At 37.1% G+C, this 10212-nt stretch overlaps 1 protein-coding gene across 1 annotated transcript; it reads left to right on the forward strand.

Annotated features, from left to right (window-relative positions):
* Positions 1–610: 610 nt before the first annotated feature.
* LOC149278832 (protein-glutamine gamma-glutamyltransferase 5-like) lies at positions 611–10212 on the forward strand. Its single transcript, XM_089501712.1, has 11 exons — positions 611–622; positions 2430–2613; positions 2811–3053; positions 3967–4085; positions 4165–4293; positions 4718–4895; positions 5240–5378; positions 5697–5800; positions 6068–6307; positions 7590–7947; positions 10065–10212. The coding sequence occupies exons 1-11, from the start codon at positions 611–613 to the stop codon at positions 10210–10212; spliced, it is 1854 nt and encodes a 617-aa protein (XP_089357838.1).

The raw sequence follows: 10212 nt of genomic DNA on the forward strand, positions 1-10212 counted from the left end.
TATGACAAAATAATTAAAAAGGCACGGGAAAGGTAAATATATGTGTGTACACACATATTCACATATATTTTAACAAAATAATGGTTAACAACATTAGAGGATTGAAGCATGCAGATGACAGCCATAGGGTTATCCTAAACATAAGACGAGACCAAGTTTGCTAGATGGTTAAAGTTTTCTTAGCTATGGACAAATTTTCTGTATATATTTTTATTTTGTAAATTTTTTTCTGTGTTTATTTTTTTAAAGGCTGTATCTTCAGCTGTAAAAAACAGTAAAAAAATGTATTTTATTCTGAAAATCTCACTTGATCTTTGTTCATGAAATAACTTCTCAGAGAAATGATGAAACAATAACTTTTAGTGTCTGCATAATAATGTTTAGCTGCACCTACTTCCAAGCCAACAATGCTGCCAAGAAACAATGTTCCAAGTCAGCAAACCAGTTATGATGCACAGAGTCAGAAAAAAAAGTCCATAACTCCTGTTGCCCCACCTAAGTTTTCGTTTTAAATGTTACGCTGCAGGTCCTGAGGCAGGAGTGTCCTTTTCAAATCTGTCTGGTGGAAAAAAAGTAAAGTCACTTAAGAAAGGGAGCGAGACAAGACACTATGGCTCAAGGTATGTCTCATCAAATATATAGCAACTTGTTGGTTATTTAGAATGACAATTATGTGCCTCTTTTGGATTTAAAAAGTATGTTGGATGGGTCATCAGTACCATCGTAGTGTTTGTAACCTTTTGTTCCCAAATTGTACATGACATGCAAAGTAATTAAGCACCATGATAGAAAATGCAGTGAGAACAATTAGAAGTACAGTAACATCCTTATATTATGCCATTGCGGGTTTTATTGATAATTATGTATTTACTGCATTTTTTTAACATTTTTCCACTAGACTGTAAGCTCCACAGTTCAGGGACCTCCTTTCCTAATATATTCATACCTATTGTACCCTGATCACAATGTCTGTGGACTACTATACTTAATAAATGGCTGCACTCATAGCCCTCCTTTTATTATACTGTTAACTTTAAAGCATTCAAAATAACAGTATACATATATTTAATCTTTTTATTTTTGAGACTGCTTGAATATTGAACCAACAGTTGGTTAATCTTGACACCCAAATAAGCACCAATGACCAGAGATTGCTGACTGTGTACAGACACTTTGGCTACGCTTGTTCTGGTTTAATTACGACTTAATCTGTGGAGAACATTCTAGCGGCAGTTCTGTATTCTAAACCTTTGGCAGCAATGTACAAACATGGAATGCATAAAATTATAATTAAATACTGTATTCTGTTTATGCCAAGTGCACAACCTTACTTTCTTTTGTCACACAATGTACATGCAGGCAAAGACACTTTGATGGTACTGAGACTACCTTCAAGGTCATGGGGATTACTAATAACAATTTATGATATATCTTACTTAAAGCCACAGAAAGAGCAGTGGGGGTGTAACTTGAAGGTCCTAGGGTGACAATAGGTAATAGATTGTGTTGAGTCTACTTGAAGGGTATCAAGACCATCTTAAAGATCCTGGAGGCCAGACAATCTGAGTAGTTATGTGACACCATGATGTAAAAGCTTTATGCTTTACAAGCACGACGGCTGAAAGCATGCCAAGCTCCTCAGTTTCACCCTTGATTTCACAATCATAATTGACATTCTATGAAAGTTACGCAATTATGTTTGCAGTGCAAGTTTCCCGGATTTTCCAAGGTGAAAAATTACTGATTGTTATTTCAAGTTTTTTAAAGGTCTAATGGACTTTCATGGTTGTGAAAAGTATACATTTCACTTGTTTGACAAGGGGAATTTTTATGTACTTTTTTAAATAAATTTTTGTGCTTTTTAAAAAAAAATTCAATTTCAAATCAAGATTTCCAGCGATAATAGAGTGACCATATATCCCCGTTTTCAGGGGACAGTCGCCTGGCTGGGTCAGGTGAAATAAATTATTTTGCCATAGTGAGTGCATCATACAAATTTTTCATTTGATACATCCTTAGCCATTATACATCCCTTATTACAGATATTGAGTCAACATTTTTCTTGTATCTATATATGAGTTAGGTCTACTGTACCCTCCATTACTTTCCCATCGAGGAGAAGCCTGTCAGCAGGGTCCTCACAAAATATTTTATCATGCGTACAAAAAATTGACCGTCTCTAATAACGGACGGAAAGTAGAACCTTCCACACTCTCTAGAAGCCATCAAGGGACTGACCACCACGTCCTATGAAAACTCGAGACACCATGGCTTTCGTTTCCACCAACTTTTGTGTCAGTGAGTCGCAACAAAGCCTAATTTTCACTTTAACTTACACAAATGCATTTTGTTACATTTCACCCAGCTTTAGTTGTTTTTATTATTCTGTGTTGTCCTATTTATTCTATATATATTTATATCTTTTACACTGTACAGCGATCGAGATCTCGTTCTCTGATTTTCATACCAAGAAAAATAATACTGAGCATCGAACAGAGGAGATTAGCGACAGGCGTCTCATCGTACGTCGAGGACAGACCTTTACAATTAGCCTGCGCTTCAAAACAAGAGGGTTTCAGAAGGGAGACCGCATTATCTTCGTTGCAGAAACAGGCAAGTTTCTACGGATGTTATACTATGAGGTCATGAGGTCTTTGAGCACCAGACAGTAGAGAAATGCATTGATCATCTCTCTTGAGTATTAAGGGTTTAACATCAGAATAAACATGGCAATTATTGTGAAAGGATTTCCCTACCAGTCTTTCTGATCCTATATGATTGATACACTATGGCTTTGTTTTTGTTAACAGGACCTTGGCCTGATGAAGCTTCTGGAACCAGAGCTGTATTCCCCTTAGCAAGAGCCATTAATAAGATGACCTGGAGTGCAGCATTAGTGGACAATAGTATAGATTCAATGACAATCGACATGTGTTCTTCACCCAATGCTATCATTGGACAATACACGCTAAAGATTCAAGTTACTACAGGAGGCAAAGCCACCACCTATCAACTGGGAACATTTGTGATTCTCTTCAATCCCTGGTGTGAGAGTAAGTGCCAACATTGTATCCTTCTGGCTAATAGCAAAATAGTGTAAACATCATACATAAATACCATCAATCTGCCTATCCAGATATGACATTAACCATAAGGAATGCCAAAAATGGATGAATTGTTCTCTTATAGGGGCTACTACAGGGCAGGGACCTCCGTCTTAATGTATGCTTACATATCACACTGATATTAATGTCTGTATGTCTACAGTTCTTTCCATATCAATGCGCTCCATTATTATTATTATTATTATTATTATTATGCAAACTGAAAAGTGTTAAGAACATATTATATATATATAATATATTATATATTGTATATATATTATACATACAGTATATAAATAACAATATGCAAGCATGCAGTAGAGACATAATTCCTACAATTCCCACACACATTTTTTGACCAGGTAACATTTTGCCTCAGTCACTTTTGGAAGGAAAACTTGTCGTGTTGTAGAAAAGTAGCTACTGATAGGTTGATGCCATAGAAAGTAAAAAAGCTGACAATGTAAAATGACACATCCGACAGGGTAAATTTTCCTACTAGAGAGTGCAATTAATGTTGTGTCGAATAAGAAAGGCACTTTTGATCTCCCTGCACATGATTACTAGCATTTAAATTTCCCATGCAGGTACATCACATGGGTTCAGGCACTGTGCATGCTACACTGTATGGCAGTCCTGATAAAGAGGTATGTTTTGAGATATAAGTGCATATTATAGTGGTCGTACAAAGCATATGGTATTATACATCAAATAAATCATAAATCAATACTGAAACGTTACAGAATAATCGAATGCATTCTGTGCATAATAACACATTCCAATTTCTAGTTAGTTCATTTATGTATACATACATGAGTTCAATATGGTGATTTTTTTTATTTTTTTTGCCTGAACTTGACAGATGATGATGTGTACCTTGAAAATGAAGGACAGCGACAGGAATATGTTATGAATGATTACGGCTTTGTGTATCAAGGAAACCACAACTGGATTTCTCCCTGTGCCTGGAACTTTGGACAGGTAAAGAATGTATATTCGCATATTTAAGAGAAAAATGGGGAAACGTCCACTGACACTAAACTGATTGCTTTCATTTTAGTTTGAAGATGATATTTTGGATATTGCTCTAAAGATTTTGGACAAGAACTTGAATTATTTACAGGATGCATTTAAAGATTTGTCCTGCAGAAACAGCCCTGTATATATAAGCAGAGTAGTCTGTGCCATGGTAAGTATAGAACACAATCTTATATATGTTCCTGGAACATCAATAACAATCTATATTTTATACTATATTTCATCCATTAGTTTTTGAATAATGGGTCTAATTAACCATAGAATTACCGCATAATGCAAATATACTATTTAGCCAAAGTTCTATGGATCAGTTGGCCACAATCTCCTGGTCTACAAGTTGCAACTTGGGCACTGACGATGTAGGGAATATGGAACAAAGTTGGAAATTGCAGCCATGACAGTAATACAACAAATTCTTCTACACATTAGTTTAGTTGTTTCATTAAATGTTAGTGAGAGAACTTAATGGTGGGGGTAACCTTATGTGTGGATGGATTTATAGTAGGTTACACCATAAATGTTTTCAGCACAACTAACACTTTTGAATAATATGTTGCTTCATGATAATGTTTTAGGTAAACAGTAATGATGACGATGGAGTACTCCAGGGCAACTGGAGCGAAGATTATAGGAATGGAGTTTGTCCGTCTTCCTGGAATGGAAGTACCGCCATCTTAAGACAGTGGTACAAGAGTGATTGTCGGCCCGTCAAATATGGGCAATGTTGGGTCTTTGCGGCTGTAATGTGCACAGGTAGACATCTTTCTCTTGTGTACCCTCAACAAAAGATTTGGGGGGGGCCTGTCTTTACCACAAGCAATAAAAAATGCATACTCTATGGCCCACCATCAGGGAGATGCACTCTCTACCTAATTACAATGATTATGAAAAATAATACTTGAATTTACAAATTTGACAATAAAAAAACAGAAGTTTCAATCCTGCCAATCCAGAAATTGAGTGACATTAAATGTTTTTGTGTAGTGTTATGATTGACCATTTTAAGACACCCTGATCTTCAGGCATGTATCCAAAAAATGGATCTACCAAAAGTGCAATGTATTAGGTCTGACTTGTCTTTTCCTCTTTTTTTCTAGTCATGAGAAGTTTAGGAATCCCCACTCGCGTTATAACAAATTTTGATTCAGCTCATGACAAAAGCAATAACCTAGTTATTGATGAATATTATGATACAACTGGCAAAAAACTCCCCAACAAAAGCAATGACAGCATCTGGTAAGATACAAAGATACAATAAAATGTTTAAGAAGGTTAAACCATAAACATTTATTCACTTAAATTACATACCATAATCCTTAAAACCTCATTATTTTTAATGGTTCCAACCCATCAGCATGTAATAAATAAGAACATTTTAATGTAAATTAAAGAAAGGCAGTGAAATCAGTGGTTTTCAAACTGGTCTATCAAAAGTGAAGAATCTCAGAATATCTCATTTGCGTTCCAAATATAATACTGGACAGCCAGTTGTCCATGAGAGCATGTTTGACAACCAAACCTCTAGACTAACTGAGTTATTGGTTCCTCCTGTAGGAACTTCCATGTGTGGTGTGAGTGTTGGATGGCCAGGAGAGATTTGCCACAAGGATATGGAGGGTGGCAGGTACTAGACCCAACGCCCCAGGAAACAAGTGATGGTGAGAACACGTAATAATTGGGACAGTAAACAAGGTTGGATTTATATCTCAGACACAGACTACAGTTATAATTAAATATACTAAAGGGTGGGACCTGGATAGGAGAAGGACCAAAGGAGAAATACATAGGGCAAGGGTGAAATGGATGGGAATGCCATTTATTCATATCAATTTGTCTCATTGGGCTCTCCCAGCATATAGCATGTGTGCCTTGGTATCTGTCTATCATGTTATATAAATTATTTGAAACCGATGATTTTTCTTCAGGAATCTACCGCTGTGGCCCTGCTTCAGTTAAAGCCATCAAAGAGGGAGAGGTCCACCTCAACTATGACTCCCCATTCGTGTTTGCTATGGTCAATGCAGATTGCGTGTCATGGACTTTGTATGGGACGAGAAAGGAAAAGCATTTCTGTGACCCACATTTGATTGGAAATTGCATCAGCACCAAAAGCGTTGGCAGTGATCAGCGTGAAGATGTTACTAATCACTATAAATATGCAGAAGGTAAATACTATTTAAATAAAAAACAAGCCTTTAGGTGCTATTTATGAAAACAACAGCTGTTGCTTTGTTGATCGTGCAAAACGTCCTTAGTAGTTTCCAGCAATGTTGACATAATAAGATATAAAGTCAAATAATGCATTGAGACTTCAGAGGTCATGTCTGTACATCTAAATATACGGTCTATTGAAAGCCCATCTGACTCTACGTCTTGTTCTGTGAGTATTCTTGCCCACTAAAGGATATCAAAACCTCTAAATTTACAAGACCACAAACAAAATGCTTTGAAGAAAAGGGGTTCAAACCCAATTTGAATTCTTCTGACTGACACATCTTAATCGTGTTCAAAACAGAACAGTTTCTAGACATTATTAGCCTTTTTAACATAAACACAATGTTAATGAATTCATACAAATTAAACAATGATCTCCATTGCAAGTGGCCCATTTGCACTAAAGAGGTGTTTGCAAAGCATATCCTTAAGAGGTGGAGTACTGGGACATGGCATTACCATACGTGGGAACTTTCTGGCTCCGGATACCCCGGGCCCCCCTTGCAGGATGAGGGTAAGAGGTGAGCCGTTGCAGGACACACAACATTGAGATGTGCCAGCGACCTGGAGATTTCCTTTAGTGACCTGGAGAACCAGAGAGCTTTGCCCACAGTCTCTTGATGAAACCCAGAGAGTTCCCAGGTATCGACATTACATCCTACCTCCCATAACAGAAGAGGAACAGATTGAGGGCAGTTAAGTAAGCTGTCCTGGGGCAAGCCTAGGTCAGTGACCACCTTAATACATTAAACCTGATCATGGAGGAGAACAATAGAAAGATTTATAGACTCTACCAGTTCCATAACCTGCGTATTACACTCCAGATGTTTTTTAAAAAAACACTTGTCATTACAATTCCAACATATATTTAATATATTTTTTATGTTAATCCTTCAAAGTGTAAACTGTGAGAAGAGAACCCAGAATGCAATATACCTCCTTAGTGTCCATCTTTGTGAAGATAGCAAGCAGCAATTTGACTTGGGGCATCGAAAATGATGTCAGAAAAATGTTGTGGCAAAACATAACAAGCAAGAAACAGATACGCTGTTTTAGGAAATAACCACTGGAACCAGTTGTACTTGATTAGTGGATAAAGCTACAGACAGGCATTTTTTGAATAGTAGATGCATGTAAATAGTTAGAAAACCACTGGCAATTAAGATGTCTATACATTGTTCTCTGCTTTCTATATTTGGATTGTAAACTTCATCGTTCTTTTTTTTTATGAAGGAACACTTGAAGAAAGAAAAATATTCCAGAAAGCTTTGTCCAGGTTACAAAGTAAACATCCAGTGTTACGTTCCAATGGCAGCATGAATTCCGACAATACAAACAGATTCCCTGCCAATGGAGCCTCCCATGAAAATGGAACCTTTGACATGGATAAACTACATAATCAGCCACTTAGTGCCATCAAATTACTTTTGAAATTTAAATTAACAGAGTCTCCACAGCTTGGACAAACCATCAGTCTCTTGTTACTAGCTGCAAACTTGGTGACGGTTGCCAAGACCTTAAAGTTATGCCTCAGCGCCCAGTCGATAAAACATAATGGCACAGCAGCTCATAGGTTCTGGAAACATTCAATGTACGTTGAGCTTGGGCCCAGAGAAGGTGAGATTTAATATTTTTCATAAATTTGAAGTAATTTAAATTATGATTGGTCATTCTTACCCTGTTGGTTCCAATTATAGATTCCAAATAATAGAGCTTATCTCAGTACTGATTATATGATGAGTGTATTAGTGCTCTATTGAAAGTATTCAGTAAAAGTCTAGCATGGGATTGCATACCATGTATAAAAATGGGAAAATATGTGAGTGAGAATAACACGGTGAATACAGGGCACCTATAGAATCAGGGCTGATTTTAGCAGGGCAATGCCAAGTTACCAACTTGGTTCCTTTTAGGGGCCATCTGGTGAGGGTTGCGGGACATCAAAGTCTTTTCCTGCAACCCACACGTTTTCTTCAGCATGCATCAGATCTTAGTTCATGGGACATAGGGGAGCAGAAAACCTAAAACTCTGTGTAACAGGTACCTTTCCTGAAGAAAATCTTTAAAACAACAAATGTTATAAAGCACAGTCAACAGAATCTGTCTCTGCATGGTCCGAAGGAGTATTTGTGATCTTATGACGCAAAACACTTTGTTTAATGCTTTGTAGAGAAGTGGATTGCATTAAAAATCCCCTATGCACAGTACGGAAAATTCCTCGAAGAAAACAATTTGATCAGATTTACTGCTGTTGGGGAGCAGAATCTAACCTGGGAGAAGCTGTTGGTGGAAAAAGATATTAACCTGGCTGTACCGGAAATTCTCATCAACGTAAGGAGATGCCTTCAACACTAAAATGTTATGTCAAAAGAAATCCTGACATGAATATTGGGGTAGTTTACTACTATGTTTTAAGTGTAGCTCGGCTACAAATGTGTGACCTTGACTAAAGGCGATCAGAGTTGTCGTCAAGCTTACTGAGAGTTAGAGGTTGGTAGAAGATGGAGAGTAGAGGGCTGTAAGCAATGGGTCCACTTTCCTTTTTCTTTTCCAAACTAGGATTGATAAATAACTATTAAGGTAGATGTGTCTCCTTCACAAAGTGATCGCAAGATTTAAGCCAACTAATGTGTTTTTTTAGTGTTTTACATACCTTGATCATGCTGTCTGCCAAATGTAGTATGGGCTATTACATCACTGAGCCTTTGACTACACCTGTGCCTAAAACGTTCCAGCCCTATTATAAATTTTGCAAGGCCTCACATCAGTTCTATATATTTTGTGATGGAACACACAGTAAAGTGCTTCTTTATGGAAACATTTTGCATTCTACAAAATATTCATAGGGGTCCAGATCCAAAGACAAGACGAGCCCAGGAGCTAATAGCTCCACCTGGAATTTTGACCAGAGAATATACATAAATTACAGAAGAAATGAATTAGGGATTGAACAGAGGACTAATTGAAATAAACAGGTTATGAACAGTCAACAAAACAGACATATTACTTTGCAAATATTTCAACAGATGCCCAAGAAAATATTTTTAATGATTTATAGAGTGAGGATTTTGTCTGCTTTTCTATCCCCAGTTCGTTGAGTCACCGACAGTAAACAAACCATGCAAGGTGCAGCTAACATTCTTTAATCCTCTAAACGAAGAGATACATAACAGTCTGCTAGTCATTGAGGGCAGTGGCTTGCTAAAAAGTCAGATGAAATTACAGTAAGTATATGTACAAAAATGGCAGAATAATGTTGATTTGAACATTACAGGGTTATGCTAACTAAAGAGCAGGAGGCCTCTCCGTCTCATGGAGCTTGCCGTCTAAATATTAATAGCTTATTTAAATGTTTTCATTTATGAACACACAACATACAGATTCTCCCACCAAGATGATTCACAGAATTATATTAAGCATTGGCCAAGGAGACTATGTATGTAACCTATGGTCTAGGAATGGTGACCAGATGGGTTTATACTGTATATACTATTAATAGTTGTAATTTTACTCTGTGCATATATACAATATCTTGAAAGGGGTATTGTGTGAAGCTGCACTCATTATTAATGTACTTCAGGAGGTGTAGCGTTAAGGGTTGAATCTGTTTTTTGGGTTTAAGGTTGTGTTCTCCTAACACCACCATGCCATAATGATAAAGCTTTGCTCACCACTTCATAGACTAATTCATTTTCTGTTTCATTTTAGGGTAGGATCCATAAATCCAAGACAGAAATCAATTCTTGAGGTGCAAATTGTTCCCTACAAAGCAGGGTTCAAACAGCTACAAGTGGCCTTCAGCTGCGACAAAGTCACAATCATCAAGGGATACAAAAGCGTGCTGGTCAAACCCTGA

The sequence above is a fragment of the Sceloporus occidentalis genome, unplaced genomic scaffold (assembly GCF_023333645.1).
Source record: "Sceloporus occidentalis isolate IW3139 unplaced genomic scaffold, rSceOcc1.0.p SCAF_179, whole genome shotgun sequence".
Classification (NCBI taxonomy): Eukaryota; Metazoa; Chordata; class Lepidosauria; order Squamata; family Phrynosomatidae; genus Sceloporus; species Sceloporus occidentalis.